The sequence below is a fragment of the Madurella fahalii genome, assembly GCF_045866475.1.
Source record: "Madurella fahalii IFM 68171 DNA, scaffold_2, whole genome shotgun sequence".
Taxonomy (NCBI): Eukaryota; Fungi; Ascomycota; class Sordariomycetes; order Sordariales; genus Madurella; species Madurella fahalii.
Window position 1 is genome coordinate 4985633 of NW_027263972.1, and position 20520 is coordinate 5006152.

The 20520-nt window shown below is 56.0% G+C and overlaps 5 protein-coding genes and 2 non-coding genes across 7 annotated transcripts; 5 read left to right on the forward strand and 2 right to left on the reverse strand.

Annotated features, from left to right (window-relative positions):
* Positions 1 to 4392: 4392 nt before the first annotated feature.
* On the forward strand, positions 4393 to 6152 carry INO1 (Myo-inositol-1-phosphate synthase; the record flags this gene model as incomplete). Its single annotated transcript, XM_071059628.1, has 3 exons — positions 4393 to 5123; positions 5180 to 5782; positions 5843 to 6152. The coding sequence occupies 3 exons, from the start codon at positions 4393 to 4395 to the stop codon at positions 6150 to 6152; spliced, it is 1644 nt and encodes a 547-aa protein (XP_070915729.1).
* Positions 6153 to 8243: 2091 nt separating this feature from the next.
* On the reverse strand, positions 8244 to 9989 carry MFIFM68171_04209 (uncharacterized protein; the record flags this gene model as incomplete). Its single annotated transcript, XM_071059629.1, has 1 exon — positions 8244 to 9989. One exon carries the CDS (start codon positions 9987 to 9989, stop codon positions 8244 to 8246), a length of 1746 nt encoding a protein of 581 aa, XP_070915730.1.
* Positions 9990 to 11335: 1346 nt separating this feature from the next.
* MFIFM68171_t42 lies at positions 11336 to 11417 on the forward strand. Its single transcript has one exon. It is a non-coding gene; the product is annotated as a tRNA-Ser (tRNA).
* Positions 11418 to 12083: 666 nt separating this feature from the next.
* On the forward strand, positions 12084 to 14025 carry MFIFM68171_04210 (Sugar transporter; the record flags this gene model as incomplete). Its single annotated transcript, XM_071059630.1, has 4 exons — positions 12084 to 12378; positions 12440 to 12539; positions 12595 to 12607; positions 12676 to 14025. 4 exons carry the CDS (start codon positions 12084 to 12086, stop codon positions 14023 to 14025), a joined length of 1758 nt encoding a protein of 585 aa, XP_070915731.1.
* A 200-nt stretch (positions 14026 to 14225) lies between these two features.
* Positions 14226 to 15404, reverse strand: MFIFM68171_04211 (J domain-containing protein; the record flags this gene model as incomplete). The annotated part of the gene is made up of 2 exons (XM_071059631.1): positions 14226 to 15290; positions 15360 to 15404. The coding sequence occupies 2 exons, from the start codon at positions 15402 to 15404 to the stop codon at positions 14226 to 14228; spliced, it is 1110 nt and encodes a 369-aa protein (XP_070915732.1).
* A 264-nt stretch (positions 15405 to 15668) lies between these two features.
* On the forward strand, positions 15669 to 15750 carry MFIFM68171_t43. Its single transcript has one exon. It is a non-coding gene; the product is annotated as a tRNA-Ser (tRNA).
* Positions 15751 to 19774: 4024 nt separating this feature from the next.
* On the forward strand, positions 19775 to 20146 carry MFIFM68171_04212 (uncharacterized protein; the record flags this gene model as incomplete). Its single annotated transcript, XM_071059632.1, has 2 exons — positions 19775 to 19847; positions 19947 to 20146. The coding sequence occupies 2 exons, from the start codon at positions 19775 to 19777 to the stop codon at positions 20144 to 20146; spliced, it is 273 nt and encodes a 90-aa protein (XP_070915733.1).
* Positions 20147 to 20520: the final 374 nt, after the last annotated feature.

Below are 20520 nucleotides of genomic sequence, written 5' to 3' on the forward strand. Positions count from 1 at the left end.
GGAGGTGGTAAAGCCAGGCCAGCTTCAGCGCTCCCGGCCCTGGCTCTTCGGCCCTCCAGGGTCGCGGTCGGGGTCTGGTGGCAGTCCCAGGGTCATCCTCGTCCCCGTTGAGCATGTGCTGCGCAGGCCACCAAGAGAGACGAGCACGGATGGAGCGAGGATCAAGAGCGGGGCACGGGGCCCCTGACAGGCCAAGCATGGCCGTCTTTGTGCATCTGCAGCATGCTGAAATGCTCTAACCAGGTCAGGCGAGTGGATGGCCCGCGCCCTGCATCAGCCTAATCCCGATCTGACGACCGCGCCGCGAGGTCGATCTCCAGATGGCAATCACCAGTGGCTCATGAGCGGTGAGGCAGGCAGGAGAGTTGTGGCAGGCAATTTGGAAGCCCAGAGCGGAGGAACTCGGTAACCTCTCGCTCGCTGCAACATTGGACGACCCTACGAATTCTCCCGGCCCTTATCTCGGCGTCTCTCTCATTGTCGTGTTGCATTGCAATTGCCTCGATTTATGCGTAAGAGTTACAATAGACCACAGCCATTTCCCCCGACAGCGCCGTGTCGTCCACGACTGTCGGGTCGCAATCTTTCAAAGCCCCACCCGGCCCAGTTGCAACGGTGCATTCTTCACGCTATATGCGCCACATACCTTGTGACGATTTCGCAAACATCCGAAGCCCTCTTGCCAGCTCGCCAGCCACTGATCTTTGCTGGTGAAGCGGGTACCTTGCAGCAGCGTGAGTGGCGATCGGCCAATGGCTGATCGCTATCCTCAACCGCCTAAAACGGAGTCATAATTTAAACGCCAGCAATTGAATTGCAAACCCCGAATACAACCCAATCTCTGAACAAGGCCAGCTCATGGCTGGCATCCGCCCGTTCTCCCTATTTTCGCAGCCGGACCTGGCGAACTGGGGACTTGTGCTCTAACCGCGTTGCTGAGGACATGAAGAGAAAGAAGGATACTCTTTGCACAACACACTGCTAGGTATGCCAATAGAAAGCAACGAGTCCCGTCAATAGCCGGACTGGTTCCGGACGGGTCGTCAGCGAGTGACCTTGCCTGTGTCTCACCTTTCTCACTTTCCGTCTTGATGTTATGCCGCCGACGACTCGCGCCTAATTATTAATGACGGACAATAAGTGCGGCCTTCTCTAGCGGTGGCCGCGCGCGAGATGCTTGATGCTCGATGCAGCTCGTTACCGCCGGGTCTTGCGGTCGTGCCCAGGCCACCTGCAGCTGATTATGGTGCTGTAGTACTGGCTAGGTAGTCAAGTGAAAGACGAACCGCACAGAACAGTTGTATGTACAGTACTGTACCAAATCGCTGTGCTGTGGTAATTCCAGCAGTTTATGAGGCTCATCTCGGCCTTGTACCTTATAAAGCGTACCGAGGCGGCTGAATGGCGTTTATGCCTCTGGCTCCGCACAGCATTAAGATTGTTCGTCTGCCGAACCGCCCAATGATGCTTCGAGAATGGGGGGCTGTTCTGCCGAGCTGTCTTCCCATGCTCTCCAGGGCCTAGAGAACTCCGGCTACTGGCCAAAGATCCTTGTGGTCGAGACCTTTCCAGAAGCCTTCCTTGGCTCCGACTATCACGCGACACGTCGACGTCCCCGAGATGACGAGATGAGTCGGGATCCGGAATCCCGTTAGGCGGGGTTTCGTGCTAATTGTCTTGCGACGAAATATTTCCGAGCAGCTTGTCATTGCGCTTCTATAGGGCTGATTCGACCTGCCAATTGCCGAGCAGCTCTGGGGTGCTGGCCGAGCGATTGGCCAGGCCGCTTCCTCCTCCCACGCGGCAGTAAATGGAATCTCTGTCGGCCCTCCGGCCCGTCCAGAGGCCGGCGGCGTGTGTCAGGCCGGATCCAAGCGGTTTGACCAAGGGATAACCAACTAAGCAAGCCTCAAACTTTTCTAATATGAACCAGGGCTCACATCCACAGCATTCGCCGCCCGCGCCTGTGCTACGCGCGCAGTCCACGCCGAGACCCGCGGGATATGCAAGACTCCGCAGCGAAAGGTTGCAAGTGGTTACATCTCGATGTCACCCACGTTGCTGCGGCCCCACGGTCTGGCATCCCTTGGTTGACCAGTTGCTGGCGCGGGAATTCACGCCTCATGCAGTCCAAGCACACATGGTAGAAGTGCCAAGACCACAAGCGACCACCAACCATCAGTCATCACAGCCACGCAGCACGTTATTACCTAGCAATCTGCACGTCGACCCCTTTTTCGCAGATGGCATATCTCTTAAGCCTGAGCTCTTGACCTATTGGGATGCAATCCGCGGTTTCCCTCTGCCAGTGGGTTGACGGCAGATACACGGAACACTCGTATGATATACTGTGTATTAAGCAGTGCCCCCCTGCCCCATGACAAACCAGTTTCCAGCTCTACGCAGCTTAGACCAAGACGACAAACGAGACGCTCTCGCAAAGCGTGGGATGTGCGCTACAACTTCCTCAAACGACTCGTTTAGGTATGCAACCAGAACTGCCGAACACGACCCCCATCGAGATGTCCGGTACGAGTTCACGGCTCGACTGGTCTCCGAACCGGAAGAAGCCCGATGACCCCTTTTTATCGTCGAGTCGCCGCGGAGATCAAGTAACCGAATCAACTATAACATGGCAGCATGATGCTGTAGCGAGGCCTACGGAATTGTCGTATCCCAAGTTACTAAGGGTCCCTTCGCCGGATCGATACATTTATCGCACCCCCACGTGGCGGAATGAGCTGCTGATGACTCGTAGAGTACGTCATGAGCCCGTAGCAACGCCAAGCGTAGGGCTCGGCCGGAGACAGACGCTGCCTTTGTCTACACGGTGCACCTTAAAAGTCCGTTTCCACGAGGCCAAAGAATTCTAAAAAAACATCCTAAGGTGGCAGATGAGAAGCATTCCGGAAACACAACCGCTTGCCATCCCAAACTACGACGTGACGATCAGCAGAGCTGCCTCTGCAGCGCGTTCACCGCTGAATTCATGGCGGCCAACAAACCGCTTGCATTTGGGCCCCGAATCTGTACCTAGGCGCAGGCCATGCATCAACTGCAGCTGGCAGGCTTCATGTATGGCTGCTCTCGCGGGATGACGTTTGGGCCGCTCAAGCCACGATGCAGCAGGTGGTAACTTTGAGCGGGCACAAACCTACGACAGAGTCGGCAAGTGACATGGTCCAATACGAGATACTTGTGTATCGTAACAGCTGCGCTTGTCGCGCTGTTCCACATTGGGCTCTAAGCAAGACATATCGGACAGCACGGAGCGTGCTCGTATTGCCCTGTTTCGCACGGTAGCCATTGATATTGCTGAGACGCAATTGAGCCCCGGCCCGCCGATCTAGTGGGTGGAGAAGGGTGCTGCGGCGGTAGAGCTGGGAACGGCTCCGCAGTCGGCAACCCCATGCCTCTGCCGTTCCGGAGGTGGCCGGTGCTTGAGTGACGGGCATGCGGCGACAGCATCGGCCACCAATCAGCGCAACCGGGAGCCGGTTCCAACCCCACCTGCCCGCTGCCCGCGCAGGGAGGGGGACAGCGGGGGGTGGACGACCCCGGCATCCCGTTGCGTGCTTCAACCGTCCGCCATCTCCAAACACCGTGCGCTAAGTCCAAAACACTCTAATTAGGAATTGCTGTTACGTGCTCTTGCATTCCTTTCTAAGAGCCCACAGAAGCCACGATCCAATACTTCTCGTCTCTTGGTTGTTAGTATGCAGGCGTGAAATGCGAAGCCAATTCTGCGCGGTTCCATGTCGCTCTCCCAGCGTGGGCCGGATCCGCCATCGGACGGTGACGGTGAATTCTATGCTGCCGAGTTGTCCGAGACGTGGAGCCCTAAACCTTCCTAGCCATGTATGTACACGTAGGAAGCCGTCTGCCGTCTTGGGCCCGTCTTGGAGCCGTCTTAGTACCTCAGGGTAGTGCATCTTTTCACCGCCCTTGTGGATTAGATCCAGTCTCTCCTCCCCTCGGCACCCCCCCCCCCCCTCCCTCCCTCTCCCCCACTGCGCCAGCTATATAAGGAGGGCATTGCCTGTGCTTGTCCGGCTACGCTTCCCTTTGTCAACTTCATAATCCACAGTTGGGTCCCCGAAACCATCTTCGTCAGCCTCTTCTTCAATCCCACCTCATCTCATCTCCCCGTCTGCCGATCGCGCTTTCGGGCCGCGGTCGCTGAAACCGTCAAAACGTTCTCCAATCTCCTCAACTCGTATGTTTCTCCCTCGCGATGTCTTGCGTGGCTAAGGTACAGGTCGCTAACGGCCATACAGGGTCCACCACCCGTACGCAGGAGCCCGTTGCTCTGCCTCTCCAGGAAGCGCAGCGGACTCGCCCTTTACGCGATAAGTCGTTAAAAAGGCAAATCCGCTAAACCAAATTGTAAAAATGGCGCCACACGCTGAGGCTGACGCGGGCTCCGTGAACGGTGGTGGACACTCGAGCAACAACGGCTCTGGTGTTTCCAATGCCGCCGCTGCCCGCCCGCTCTTCACCGTTAACTCGCCCAACGTGGTCTACACCGAGACGGAAATCCGCTCCAAGTCCACGTACCGTACCACTGAGATAACCAGAGGTGAGGATGGCACGTACATTGCTACCCCGCGTGAGACCGTGTACGACTTCAAGGTCGACCGCAGGGTTCCCAAGACCGGCATGATGCTGGTGGGCTGGGGCGGTAACAACGGCACCACCGTGACCGCCGGCATCATTGCAAACCGCCGTGGCCTTGTTTGGCAGACGCGCAACGGCGAGCAGACGGCCAACTACTACGGGTCCGTCGTCATGGGCTCGACCATGAAGCTCGGCACCGATTCCAAGACGCTCAAGGACGTCAACATTCCTTTCCACAGCATTCTGCCCATGGTCCACCCTAATGACCTAGTCATTGGCGGCTGGGACATCAGCCGCATGAACCTTGCCGACGCCATGGACCGCGCCAAGGTTCTGGAGCCGACGCTGAAGAACCTGGTCCGCAAGGAGATGGCCAGCATGGTCCCGCTGCCCAGCATCTATTACCCGGACTTTATCGCCGCCAACCAGGAGGACCGGGCCGACAACGTGATTGCCGGCTCCAAGGCGTGTCTTGCCCATGTTGAGCAAATCCGCAAGGATATCCGGTACGTTAGAGCGCAGTTCTCGGTCGCTAGGGAACCAGGGTCTAACGGCGCAACAGCGACTTCAAAGGGGCCAACAACCTGGACAAGGTTATTGTGCAGTGGACTGCCAACACAGAGCGTTACGCTGACATTATCCCCGGCGTGAACGACACGGCCGAGAACCTGCTCAAGGCCATCGAGAATGGCCACGAGGAGGTGTCTCCCTCGACCGTGTTTGCTGTCGCTTGCATTCTCGAGGGTGTGCCTTTCATCAACGGCTCTCCCCAGAACACTTTCGTCCCCGGCGCCATCGAGCTGGCCGAGAAACACGGCGCCTTTATCGGTGGCGATGACTTCAAGTCTGGTCAGACCAAGATGAAATCCGCCTTGGTAGATTTCCTGATCAGCGCGGGTATCAAGCTCACGTCGATCGCTAGCTACAACCACCTTGGCAACAACGATGGCAAGAACCTGAGCTCGCACAAGCAGTTCCGCTCCAAGGAGATCTCTAAATCCAACGTCGTAGACGATATGGTCGAGGCCAACACTGTCCTGTACGCCAAGGACGAGCATCCCGACCACTGCGTCGTCATCAAGTACATGCCCGCCGTCGGCGATAGCAAGCGCGCGCTTGACGAGTACTATGGCGAGATCTTCCTCGGAGGCCACCAGACCATTACGTGAGTCCCAAACCTCGAAGCCATTGTATGGGGATCTTCTAACTTAATTCGCCCTGTTAGGATCTCTAACACCTGCGAGGATTCACTGCTGGCATCGCCGCTGATTATTGACCTCGTCCTCATCGCTGAAATGATGACTCGCATCCAGTGGAGGGCACATTCGAGCGATGGCCAGAATGCCAAAGACTACAGCAGCTTCCATAGCGTGCTCAGCGTGCTCAGCTACATGCTCAAGGCACCCCTGACTCCGCCTGGAACACCCGTCGTCAATGCGCTGGCCAAGCAGCGTGCTGCGCTCACCAACATCTTCCGCGCCTGCGTCGGTCTAGACCCTGAGTCCGACATGACCCTGGAACACAAGCTCTTTTGAGCTGTCTGTACCAAGCCGGCCATGGCGCAACGGGACTTTGTTATAGAATTCCTCAGAGTGTTCCGGCCCCTTGGCACTTTCTCTTCGTTCTTGGATCACTAGAGAGTTCTCTCTTGCGTTGGTCCATGCACTTTTAGCGATAGGTTTCCGCTCGTGGAGAAACACACGGGTAGACAGAAGGGTTCTTTCAACAAGGGTTCGTAGATCGCGACGCAATACATAACTCTGTGGCAGGTGTTTGCCTCATAAAACTGTCCTTACGGAATACTCCTAGATTGGTTCTTTGAGCTGGGCTCCACTTCGGTGGTTTCGTGTTGCGTGATCCGACCATCAAGCCGCGTTTCCCCCGTCCACGGCGACCCCAGATAGGAATAGCACGGTCACCCAAAGGAGGGAAGCAACCAACTTTGTTTGCAAAGCCGTCCGTTTCATAGGCCATCCTACCCCTCCGCTAGGATAAATGCCATTGTTTACATCGAGTACATGACTTTTCAAGGGGCGTTGGGCGAGATAGTTGAGCAAACAGAACCCCTCGTCCCCGTCCTCGTCCCGTTCCTCCCCCGGCATCCACCACTCGATACCAAGCACACCTGGCCTGTCCACGGCCGAGGGACCACCCAAATGACAAAGTGACGCGCACCAATAGAGTCGCTGCTTCTCTACGGTTCTGGGTGTGGCCAAGTCCAGGGTGGTCAGCTCCTCCCAGGACTTTGTCCTGCCGGGCTCGGTCTTGGCCGACACCATTGTCGTCATCATCGGCATCATCAACGTTAATATTATCACCAAAAGGGTTGGAACTCCCTCGCCCACCACCTGCTGGGTTTTCCTTCGTGGGTGCCAAAGAATAGCTCGGCCCATGCCCGGTCGCCCCGGATGGGCTTGCTTGCTGTGATGGAACCTGTCTCATCGGTTAAGTGGCCGATGGTGCACGGGTTTAGGGTTAACAGGTGGGAGGCGGAGCAGTTCTTGCAGGTCGCGCGGGACCGGTTGGCGTAGAGGGGGAGGGAGCAACCCTTATTTTAAAATAAAGATCTTGCGTATTGGTAGGCATGTGGGGGGTTGTCTTTGTGGTGGGGGAGAGTAAGCGATAGATTTACCACTGAAAACAGCAGAGCGCTTTTTCCGGCCAACAGTCGGTGATGTTTATGCCCGTGATAAGCATGTTCAACCTGCCCGTGATGATAGCGTCGGGATCATCCCGGACAAAGTCGCCGATGTTGGCCAACGTGAATAAGGCGCTTTCGGGATCGTGGATGGCTGCGTCGGTGTCCCAGATGCCGGTTGGAAAGGGGCGTTAGATGGTCTCGGTTTGAAGGTCTGCGATTGTTGCCTGCTCGTATGTGTCCTGCGGTCTCTAGGAGGGTGTAAGAGGCCGCGGTGTGGTCTCACCTTCGCTAGAGGTACCTCCATTGCTCCGGGAAGAGGAGTTGCAATCAGGCAGTAACGTGAAGGGAGAGGACTAGCTCTACTTCTGATAGAAGGCCTAGATGGAAAGGGTATTCGTGCCCTGGCTGCACACGGCTTGGATGTCCCGCAATTTGAGTAGCACAAAACGACTGACTACTGAACGGTAGCCAGCGATCGAAATGTAAACTGAAAAGGAAGGGTGTTACAGGTCCGAAGAGTGTTGCGAAGTGCAGAGCTTACAGCTTGTTCTTGGTATAATTTCCCATGCTACACTATGATACACCCACTGCGCCGTCCTACACAGAGAGATCGACGCCATATTTCAGGCCCGGCATCTTGAGCGCTTGGTTGACCATCTAACGCCGCATCTACACGCACTCCTTGAGGTTGAGCTTGTGTCTCGTTATTGTGTATTTCACTCGAGAAAAGGCAGGAGAAAATCACTGTGCATCTTAGTCGCGGGAGGTTCATTGACTCTGTAAATTCTGCGTGGGGTATGTATACATCAGAAGAACTGGTGCTCAGAATGCCGCTGCCATAATGCTTTCTAGAGGGATAAAGGAAGCGATCCTTACGCTCGTGGTATCTTCTTCAAATTGCATGTTACTGACTCAACCCCGGCGGGAAGCCTGTCCATAACCCAAAAAGAAAAAGGGCCCCCCTATATATGCCAATATTGTCGATTCAGGAAAGTTTGGATCCCCTAGGCGCACTGTCACCCACCTCCTTCCGGGCCCGCTCCCGAAGCTGCTTGCGAAGAATCTTGCCCGACGGGTTCTTCGGAATAGCGTCAGTAAATACGACGCCTCCTTTCAATTGCTTATACCTGGTCACCTTGCCTTCCATCCACCGCGCCACGTCTTGCTCAGAGGCCTTGGAGCTGGGATTCCGCACCACGTACGCCCTGGGCAGCTCCTCGCCGTTGACGGTCACGCCGACGACAGCAGCGTCCATCACGTCGGCGTTCTCGAGCAAGACACCCTCAAGCTCGGCAGGGGCCACCTGGTTCCCCTTGACCTTGATCAGCTCCTTGACGCGGTCGACCACGTGGAAGATGCCGCCTGGCTTGTACTCCTCGACAAACGCAATGTCGCCCGTCTTCAACCAGCGAGTCCCGTCGCCGTCGACTACGATGGTATCGTTGGTTGCCTCTGGCTTGCGCCAGTAGCGGCGCATTAGCGTGGGGCCCGTCACCCACAGTTCGCCGGGCTCGCCCGCCTTTTCGATGGGCGTCTTGCCGTCTAGCGACATCAACTTCGCCTTGCAATTAGGATTCATCTCGCCCACGCCGGCCGAGCTGCCGATCTTGGCTGTAGGATCCCACGACAAGCAGGTGCAGGTGACTTCCGTCATGCCCCAGCCTTGACGGACTTGTATCTCGCGGCCGGTAAAGAGCTTCCCAACCTCTTCGGACACCTCGCGGGCCAGCGGCGCTGCTCCCGAGCCGATACTCTCGATGCTGGAGAGGTCAAACTTCTTGGTCAGGGGGTGCTTGGCGAGCGCGATGACGATGGGAGGCACGCATGCTAGGGTGGTGATGCGGAAACGCTGGACGTACTCCAGCATCTTGACGAAATCGAAGCTGGGCATGACATACACCGGCACACGGAGGTACGGAAGGTTGGCGACGAAATAGGTCTGGCCGTATGCGTGGTAGAGCGGAAGGAAACAGAGCCCGCGATCGCGCTTCTGCTTCTCAGCCCAGTCAGGGTGCAACCTGTTAACGTGCACGACGCCTACGCCGTTGGCGACGTATGAGTAGTGGCTAATTTCGACGCCTTTAGGGACTCCAGTGGTCCCGCTGCTGTAGTTGAGGCAGCACGTTGTCTCCTCGGGATTCGAAGGTTCGGTCCAGCTCCAGCCCTCAGCCTGCGAGGCGTTTCCCGCCAGAAGCTCTGTCCAGTGTCGTGCGCCGTCCACCCATCCTTTGACTCCCGGCCTGGGGTGCGAAGAGCTTGCTATCTCCTCAGCCAGCAGGCCGTTACTACTAAAGACGAAGATATGGTCTTTTGGCAAGCCGACCTCTGCTGCCGCCTCGAAAGCCGTCTTCAAGGACTGCTCCGCAGCGAACAAGAAGCTCGCCCCACTATCCTTGAGCTGGTATGCCAGCTCCCTCGGCACGAACGTTGGGTTGGCGCCGCTCACGATGCCTCCGGCCATGAGAACGCCAAGGAAAACCGATGGGAAGAAGATGTTGTTGCCCGAGAAGATAAGTACCCGGTCCCCGGGCTTGAGACCCGCCTTTTGTAGCCCCAGAGCAATACGCTTAGCGAGTAGGCGGTAATTGCTCATTGTCACGAAGTTTGTCTCGGGCAGCTCGGGGTCGATGAAGGCGTTGCAGTCTGGGAGCGGGCCGCATGCAGAGCCAAAGATCCATTGCTGCAACGAGCAGCGTGGGATAGGTACCGTCCAACGTGATGTGATGGTCATCTTCGTGGATATCCGGATATGGGCAGGTGAGTGGCGAAGTGAACTATGCCTTTTGGTGACATACGGAGACTAGTTGGGGGACGACACGGACACGATACCCTGATATAAATAATAGCTGGGAACGGGTTGCTAAACGACGGGCCCGGCCCGGCCAGGCCTCCACAAGGGGGATCAAAGGCGGGATGAAGCCGAGGCTCTTTGATAACAGCGGATAGCTGATCGCTCTGCCAGGGAAGCGCCATACCGATACGAGGAGGGATGGGCCTGACGGCTGGGAGAAAAGGCACGGCAACAGAACAGGTAGGCTTTCGCCTAGAGCTAGGTGCACGAAGAAGCATCACTAGTCCCAAACCGAAGCTCCCGATGACCCCGCAGACAAGTTCGGGAGCTTACTCCACGATCCTCCGGTGGGGTTGGCTTAGAGGCTTGGGGAGGATGCAACGTGGTGTTGCCTCGATTACTGGCTCCTCGGCTACAATCCTCCCCTGTCAACTGGGGACGTGAGTCAGGTACCATACTCGCCAGAAACCCCATGCCGAACACGACTGCAGCTGCGCTTCTGCCCTGTCCAGGCTAATTCACTTGATAGCCGCCCCAGCGCCTTAATCTTCTTCCAAGTTCAGAGAACGTCCTCATAGTTGCCAAGACACCATTTCTTAGCTCTGCTGTTCGGAACTCCGCACACGGGTGCCAAGTCCGGGGTAGAGGCCGTGTGCCGACTGATGGTTTTTGGCAGGCTCCGGCCTCTCTTCCCCGCATTTACAAGGACCGGGTTCCGTGGACTGGGGTCGGCTTCAGCTTATGCCGAGGCTTGTTGACGGATTTGGACGCGTAAAAAGGGGGTCTGGAATGTGTGAGTCCAGCTCCAATCTCACGGGAAGGCTCCCGACGAACCTTCCAATGGCTCGCTTCGTGCCGGTTTCTGAGTTGGGACGTGTAGGTTGGAGTCAGTGCCCTTGGGCTAAAGAGAACCGGCAGGCCGTTACTTGTGCCTGAAGCGAACATAGGTTCAGGGCGACGGCACATGCCATGAGTGCCAATTCGAGCGCCGTCAAACTCCCCATTCAGTCCAAAGCCCGTGGCCAAATACAACGGACATTCGAATACGCAGGCACACATCAGAGTCTGAGGGTTACTTATCCAGGGATCGCGCCGGGAGTCTGGGAGCATTTTCCCGCAGTTAAGCTTATCCCGATGTCGTTCAGCCTCATCTGAAACGAGTGCACTGCCTTGCCAGGCACAATACCAGTGGGCCTTGGCTAGAAATTAAACACGATGGACAACGCGACGACAACGAGAATTCCATTCAAAGATCGAGAGATGCTGTCACGTGAGCATCAGTTAACGGCGTGGTGGCAGAGTGGTCTAATGCGCAAGACTAGAAATCTTGTTCCTTCGGGAGCGTCTGTTCGAATCAGGCCCACGTCGGAGTTTATATTTTTGCTCTGATATGGAGGTGTTTGGGCGTGTGCGATGCTCTGTCAGAGCGGAACCTGGAATGACACGGGCGGCGCTCAATGACTGCCCTTGGGTGCCAAAAACCAATGGCCGCGTGACTCTATAGGGGAAGGTCCACTGGATGCGCTGAAACCAGGGGAACCCCCACGCTGTGGCGTGGTTCCGATTCGCCGATGCAAGTGCTGAGAGTTCGTTCCAGATTGGAAATCCCGATTGCGCTGTGCACGGAAATGGGACTTTGTCAGCTCAGCTTCCACTTTCTACCTCGCAACCCAGCATCTTCTGCCGACCACCATTCCAACTTGGTCGATGAGTGACAGGCCGAAGGCGGCGACTCTAGTTACAACTCCTATTGAACTTAGAGCCATCGGTTTCTAACCTTTCAGGTTTACCCTAGCATCGGCTGGTGCATTCCCTCAAAAGAAGTCGTACGCAATCGAGATATAGCAGCAGGCTTGAAAAAATAGATTTGTCTTATTGCCCTCTTTACCCACTCGGTCATACCCTGTACAATCTACCACTCGGCGGCGTGCCGTCTCTAAAAGAAAATCAAGCCACTCGCACTGGCGCCAAGGTGGCGCGAATTGACGGAGCAGGGAAGCGTGCGAGTGGGAATTGGGGAGAGTGAAAAGCAAAATGATACCAAGGCTTCGGACACGCCGCCGGGCCGATACTGTCGACGACTTCCCCGGGGTGCTAGTCCCGCTCGACGAAGCCCATCTACACAGCCACTCATACCGGGCGAGAGGATCCAGTTCCGAAAGGCCGCCAGCTGACGATGCGCTTGACGACGACGACTGCAGGGGCAAGGATGGCGATGGTGAAGACACGGGAATGCTCGAGATGAGCACTATACCAGAGTATAGCATTGAAGGCTTGAGGAAGGAGGTGCGGAGGGGAGGGAGAGAGAAACAGTGGACGGCGTATGAGTGTAAGCAAAAAGCCCTTTTCTTCGCTCTCGAGCGTGACTGCTAAAATGACGTGTACTTCAGTAAAATCTAAGCTCATCAACAAGGCGATCCAGGACATTGGGATGGGGAGGTATAACTGGCAGCTGTTTGTCCTTTGTGGATTTGGTTGGTTTGCCGACAAGTGAGTGCCCCTGACTGGTCGACAGCACGAAACTCGTTAACCCTTGGAGCCGTAGTCTATGGATGCAGGTATGTCGGATACTTCACATCCATCCATCACCATCATGAGCTACAATGGACACTAACGCAAAATAAAGGGCATCTCTCTCACCCTCCCGTCCCTCTCAGCCGAGTTCGGCGTCTCGGAGAAGTCGGTCCGCTACACGACTTCGGCATTGTTTGTCGGACTGTGTCTGGGGAGCTTCTTCTGGGGCATCGGATCCGACATTCTGGGCCGGCGCATAGCGTTCAACACCACGCTACTCCTCACCAGCGTGTTTGGCACAGCCTCTGCGTGGGCGTCGAGCTGGCCCGGTGTATGTCTCATGTACGCGGCATTGGGTTTTGGCGTCGGCGGCAACTTGCCTGTTGATGGTGCCCTCTTCCTCGAATTCCTTCCAGACGCCTCCAGTTCGCTCCTCACCCTACTCTCCGTCTGGTGGCCAGTGGGACAGCTGTGTTCGTCCCTCTTTGCTTGGTACTTCATCGCCAACTGGCCTGCAGACGAAGGGTGGCGGTACTTTGTCATGACCATCGGCATTATCACGTTTGCCATGTTTATTGTCCGTTTCTTCCTCTTTCACATGTTCGAGTCTCCGAAATACCTACTCTCGAGGGGCCGACAGGCCGAGGCGGTGGCTGTCGTCCACGGAATAGCCTTCAGAAACAACACGAAGACATGGCTCACAGAGGAGATCTTGGATGCAATTGTCGACGACCCCGCCCCACGGCACCGGCGGCGTGTGGCAGCGACAAACATTATCAAGGAGAGGCTTGCCTCCTTCTCGGCCGAGCGCATCTTGCCCCTCTTCAACAACCGCACGCTTGGTCTGACCACATCTCTCCTCTGGTTCAGCTGGGCGACGATCGGGATGGGGTATCCCTTATTTAACGCCTTCCTCCCGCAATATCTCTCGCACGGCGGTTCGCACGGCGGCGACGGTAGGCCAGAGTCCGCCGGCGCTGTCGCATCGGAGATGACGGGCGAGACATACCGCAACTACGCCATCACGAGCGTTGCCGGCGTGCCGGGCAGCCTCCTTGCGGCGTACGCGGTCGACATGAGGTCCCCGTTACTAGGGAGGCGCGGCACCCTCGCCATATCGACGCTTGTGTCGGCCATCTTCCTGTTCCTGTTTGTCAAGCTGGGCAAGTCGCCATCGTCGCAGCTAGCCTTCTCCTGCGTCGAGGCCTTCGCGCAGAACATCATGTATGGCGTCCTGTACGCCTTCACTCCCGAGATATTCCCCGCTCCGGTCCGCGGTGCGGGCACCGGGGTCGCAAGCTTCTTGAATCGGGCAACGGGCCTGTTGGCGCCCATCATTGCTGCTACCGTGCCAGGGGATGGCACGACCGCCCCGGTTTACCTGTCGGCGGCGCTTATTCTTGCTGCGTTTGTGGCCATTTGTCTGATTCCGATTGAGACTCGGGGGAGGCAGAGGTTGTAGCTGGAAAACGTTTTACGAGTCATGGGCCTCATAGAACCATTCGCTTGGCATTTTTGGACACGTCGCCGACACGGATCGGTCGAGGATGCCGGAGGTCCCTGTCCAATAGGTATCAAAACCCGGCTAGCAATATGCTATAACGTATCTCTATGCAATAAGTAAACCAATAGCTGTCTAGAAATCCAGAGACGAGTTTCCCGCTATCTATTCCCCTTAGCCCCCGCCGGCGCGTCCATCCTACGCTTCGCGAATGACCGCCCTAACGCATCCCGAACCATGGGGTCCGAGCGAATCGTATTTTGCACCAGCCATTCTCTAACCTTGGCCCACATGGACTTTAACGTCTCCTCATCCCCGGCAAACGGGGCCATCTCGGTCTCCAGCAGCCTCATAGTGTCCGCATCCAGCCGTTTGACGGCTATCTCCAGCCTCTCCAAGCCTTGTCTCAACGCCACCTCATCGTTCGCCCCTTTGCTCCCTTTCACCACCAGCTGGCCCCCGGAGGTATCAGCCGTCAACAGCGGCCCAATCTGCGAAAACGCAATGTACAGGGTCACGCTCAGCTTCCTCGCCAGCGCGATGGCCTGAAACTGCAGGTATGGCGCCCTCCCCGCCAGCTTCCCCAGCAGGGGATTCACCATCTTGTCCAGCACGGCCGGCATGCCGGGGCGCGTGACGCAGTGCACCTCGAAGACGAACAAGACGGCCAGCACCAGCCACCGCTCGTACCGGCCCCAGTCCAGGTACCCCAGCAGACCCAGGCCGTACATGAGCACGGCCGCCGCGCCGTAGTAGGGCACCAGGGCCTGGGCGCCGCGCACGACGTAGTCGCGGATGGTGACGCAGCGCTGCCACGACACCACGCCCGGGCCGAAGCGCTCGTAGGCGAAGCGCCGCGCCGGGTCCGTCAGCGTGTCGGCGGCCGTCTTGAGGTGCACGAAGTAGGCGTTGACGTCGGCCGGGTCCTTGCCCGCCTCGGCCGCCGACACCTTGTCCGGGTGGAAGAGGGCGGCGAGGCGGCGGAAGCGCGACTTGACCTCGCGGTCCGTCGCCGAGAGCGGCACCCCCAGGTCCGTGTAGAAGGTGCCCGCGCGCTGCAGCTCGTAGTCGGCCTCGTAGATGGTGTAGAGGAGGTAGAGGGTCACGACGATGATGTGGATGCGCCGGCGGTGCTCGGCCCAGCGCGGCGTGCCCGGCTGCGGCTTGGGTTCGCCCGCGCGGACGGTGATGCCGTAGTAGATGGTTTGCGCCCAGCCTGTGACGAGCTAATCCAAGGGACGGATCGAATCAATGGGTGTGTTAGGACGCGACAGGGGAAGGGGGATGCGACTCACGTTGGGGAGGAAGCTCCAACCAAGGAGCGAGAGGAGGGCAGACATGGTTGACGGATGATTGGGGTTTAATGCCAGAACATGGCGGGTTCCTACTAATGCACCGCAATGCAAAACAAAGAAAAGAGAAGGCAGAGCAGTGAACGACCAAAAGTTGGTTGGCTTTGGCAACGGTAACTTGGTTGCGACTTTGCTGCTTCCGTTTAGGATTCATTCATCTCAAAGGTGTCCGATCCGGGCTCGGAAAAATGTCGGCTCGGCTGTGGGCCAGCGATATCAAGCCAATTACCCCTGTCACTAACAAGTGAATAAGGCGTGGTGGCAGAGTGGTCTAATGCGCAAGACTAGAAATCTTGTTCCTTCGGGAGCGTCTGTTCGAATCAGGCCCACGTCGATCACTTTTTTCGTCTTTTGGCTTCGTAGCTCTGGGACTACTGCAGCTGCCTTGGCTTGGCTCTTTTCTCATGTCCCAATATGCTTGGGAGGAGACTCGATTTAATGTCAAAACAGGATTTCTGGTCTTGGGGGTTGAGGAGCCCTGTATAGAAGAATTTGTCCAGGCTTCGGTACTCTCGTTTGCCCTGAGATTGATAACCCCTTTATGTTTCCCCGGTCCCTTTTACGAGTGACGTCCTTTTGGAACGGCTTGAGACGGGTCGGCGGCGGCGGAGGAATGTCTTCCCACACGCAAAGTGATCTCGGGCAACTTGCGGTACTTATGCTCTGACTTGGTGTTAGCGTTCATATCTCCCCCAGCGAGGCCGCAGATAAGTCGTCGCTCAGTCGTCGCTCAGTCGTCGCTCTTCGGGAATCCCCGGTCTCCACCCTAGTATCTCCGCAACCCTTGCCAGCTGGCTTGGACGATAGCGCATTGGTTCCCACATTGGCTCTAGATGTGTTGTGCGAAGTCGGGTGAGGTCACACTGCTCCCCCAACTTCGCAGACGCCGACAAAATGTCGACCATGAGCACGTCTCGCCCCATTGCGGTCGTGAGAGAAACTCGAAAGCAAGCTTTACACGGACAGCGAACTTCAATGCCAACACGGGTGTGAAGTATCTGCATGCTTCCCATGTCATCTTTCTGCGGACAAACGATTCGGCAGGTATATCCTCATACTGCGAATCGGGTCTCGGGCCATGCGGATACCGGGACCAGGAAGGCGATGTCCAGAGGCTTCGGGACATCGGGACATCGGGATATCGGGACATGGACAGCTCTATGGCACCAAGAGTCTATATAGTTGAGGTGTTTACACCTCGTCCGAGAGAATTGTTTTTGGTTCCCTACACAAGCGATATTATGTTCATTGTTTACAAGCTTCTGCGAAGCTCTTTGCAGAACAACTTGTAGCAACAGTGACTGGTATTATCTGGCACTTGCGATCGACCCTTCTTCTACACTTTCAACACCCCAGGCGTCCTTGCACTCTGACCCTTCTCGGGTGTAGGTTATAACATATGTACATCCTCCTTTTCCAGATTCTCCTCGTAAACCATCCTCACCTTGCCTAGCATGTGCTGCGCAATCTCGGATCTCCTTTGCAACTACCTATGATCTTTCTCAAAACGTATGGCGCACTAAAACTAGGAAAGATAACGACATCCCCCGTCCTGGTCTCACCAGGGGGCCAATCCGTCATATCCCCTTCTGCACGGAACGGCCTCTTCTTCCCCTATCGCACCATCGTCTCGGTTGGCAGAGGTGGTGTATTGAAGCCTTGCAAAAGATTACCCTGTACGTTCAATGCTGCGCTACACTTATTCCTCTCCAGCTGCAGATGACGCCCCCGAAGTACTGCTGGTTGCCTCTTCCTTCTGACGTCGAATGGTAGCCCAAGCCTCCCGCATCTTTCCCTTCTCCGCCTCTTTCGTCTTTCTTCCTTCCCCTATAAAACATGGTTATTAATATCCTCGAGTTCTGTAGCCCACAGATATGCATACTCCATGATTGATACCCGGGAATGGCCAAATACCGGCGGCTGGGCCCTTCGGTTGCTGACCAAAGCGCACTCCCAATAACGACATCGACATCGTCATTATCCACAACTAAAAACCGAGCCCGACGTTGTTTCGTATCCTTGAGACGATGCCAATATAGTGTGACTTTGTGGGTGGGTGTAAGGAGACTCCCAGAAATAGTTAGTAGGGTCCGTTCTATTTGCTCGTCCTCAGAGAGTTGGCGGATTTTTGCCGGATCCATCGAGTGGTTAGTCAAAATCTTTCGGTTAATGAAGCTTTCCTTGCTGCCGGAGTCAAGGATGTTCCTCAGCGGAATGTGCTCATAAATATCTGCTCCATTGATGCCAGCCCTCTCGATCAGGACGATAATGTCACGCGTGAAGTCGAACTTCTGCAGCATGAGGAAGTCAAAGAAAAATTGGTTCGCATCCCGCCTTCTTCGGGGACGGTGTGGCCTCGCTGTTCTGTCCTGGTGGTGAGACTCTTCGGGTGGATGGTCTTCGCCGTTGTCAATAGAAGCCGTTGATACAGCGTCCTCGTCGAAGCCAAGTTGTCTATCTTCATTGAGGAGCAGCGTCATGGCAGAGCTGGGATGAACAGTAATAGTCACCAGGTGAAGCGCAGCCGACCACTCAGAAAACGGAAGTCTCAACAGCAACACATGGATTACAGGAAAAGTCATGTTTTGCCGTCCTAGGTGCCAACTCTAGCTACCTAGCCTCAACATGCTACTGTACCTACTACCCTCTGGAAGTCCCTGCCTGTCCCCCTCCCGGTAACACGGTCGCGATCAATTGAATACCTCGCAGTTCCACATCCCAAACGATCAACCGTTGTGCAAGGGCTGCGTATTAATCGCTCAGGTCAGGGCAATTGGTTGATACCACTTTTTTGCGATTAACCAACTGCTGATGGAATGGTACAAGCAAGTCGCCCATCTACAGATACGCCGCGCTGAGCGCTTGCACCCTAAATAACCCAATGCGATCAACGGATCTGAGTGTAAATAGCAGATTTGAACAGTTCCAGCCTGGCTCCGGTCGTAAGTACTCATGGAAATACGATTCTTGACTCCGGTTGCAATTACTTATAACGATGCGATTCAATTGATATGCGTGTCCGGCTCACCGCCTGCCTGTTTGAAAGGCGATGAGCGGAAGTTGGGCGGATGCGACGTAATTACTACAGTAGAATGAGACGGGTCCTACAATACGTCGAGACCTCCTCGAAAAAAAATTCATACAGTTCGACTCGAACTCGAGAGCTTGGGATCATTAAAAAAAAAAAACTGACAAAGCATCCTCTTGAGTAGGAGACATAACTCATTTGACCATATGTGGTTGTTCTTAGGTATTAGTTACAGCCCACATTTTTCCCTATATACCTCATAATGTGGGCGCGCCCAGTTTTACGTCGACCGAAGCCTGTCAAGGTTCGGCGCCGACTCCGCTCGTCGAGGCGCTGGCCGCATCGCCTTGCCGTTGGGAGGTGACACATACAGCGCGTTGCGTCACTGTGTTACGGAATTTAAGCTCTGATGAAGCGGTGGCTTGTTTGTGCGAGCACAGAAATTGATGCCATGGATGCTCGCGCCCCTCTTCATCACAGAGTATGCCAGCCATCTTCTGCCTCCATTTTAATTGTGCTTCGGCCACCATACTGCAAGCAACGTATCGCATCCAAATTGATCACTTCCCCTTCCAAGCGTGGAGGCATGTGGTGGAAATGGTGTGTTCTGTGCCATGGAATAGTGGCGGAGGAGGTTGTCAGGCCCAGGATGGGAAGATGGCCGCACAGGCCATCCTCCAACAGCAACCCAAACACCGACAACTGCTGCGGGCATGAGAACGACGGTGTGCAATGCACGTACGGAAAGATTTAATGGCGTCGTCATGGGAGATGGACACGATTCTCTTTCGATCTCCTTCGAGTCACGAGTAAACCCATGAGCTCAATGGAAAAAAAAAAAAGTGATCGACTTGAAGCCGAGATGGGTGCCAAAAATTTGAGCATGTCTTGCCTGCTCCAAGACCCGAGTCGAAACCCAGGTGGACAGCTCCCAAGGAGAGCGTTCCCGCCGCTCCAAGGGGACAACCTCGGAATTCTCCTCATCGGTTGCCATAGACTACTCCAGAGATGCTAAAGGGGAAAAAGAGAAGAAGAGACGAGACGGGAGATGCGAAGGTATTTATGATCGTGCCGACCGGACGAGCGTGCCTGCCTACAACCTGAACGTCGGAGCGTTGTCGGGCAATGTGGATATCTCAACGAAGGTAGTTGCGGGTGAGGACGAGGTATACGGAGGGTGGTCATCTGAATGCACTTACCAGTTCACCCTTGGCTGTCCGGGTCTCTTCTCGTTCTTTCCCGGGAAGCGGGAACTTGCTATCTAGCACGAGCTGGCAAAGTGCAAACGTGGGAAGACAGTGGATGGGCCAGGCTTGCCAGGGTAGGTACTATGTGTCCCGGTCACCGCGAAGACTTTGGGGTCCTGCTGCACGCGGGGAACTCGACAAATACGATTGCTTTAGGTCAGTTAGGCTTCACGAGAAGGTATGATGCTGTCATGGACCGGGCTCGCGGAGCAGGTGCCGGCTGATCAGACCCACACCCGCATGCGCCACCCCCAGGTACGCTCTCGCTCGTCTGGACCACCATCTTTGCCTGCACGTGGACGGTGCTGCACCTCAATGTTCCGGGCCGGAACGAGAGCGCGTGGAGGAGAGGGTTACGCAAAACCAAATGGATAACTATCAACATGCTCTTCTTCGAGTTCGTCTTCTCTAAGGCTGTCTGCGATCTCCGGCTGGCCCTCGACGAACTACGCTAATTCGACACGACTCTTCGAATATTACAGGATAATCGAAATCGGCGGAATGTGCAAGATGCAGAGCCGATTACGTGGACCATGGCCTACCATGGCCAATCTCATGGCTCTCGGGTCTCTCATGGCCAGCCACAAGTGGTGCCGGAAGATGGAGTACCCGCCACGGGCGAGACTCCTCTATTGCCTCCTGGGACTCCAGCCGCCGCCCCCGCCGCTTGATTCGGAGACTCCGGGGGAAGCAGAGGGGAACCACAGCATCCCGACACCGTCACCACCAAACTGGCCAGAAGAAGCGCATAATGCGGGAAACGGCCAACCCAGACCGGACAGCGTGCCTCCGGAGTCGGTCTCTGAACATCATAAGTCGGGGGAGGATC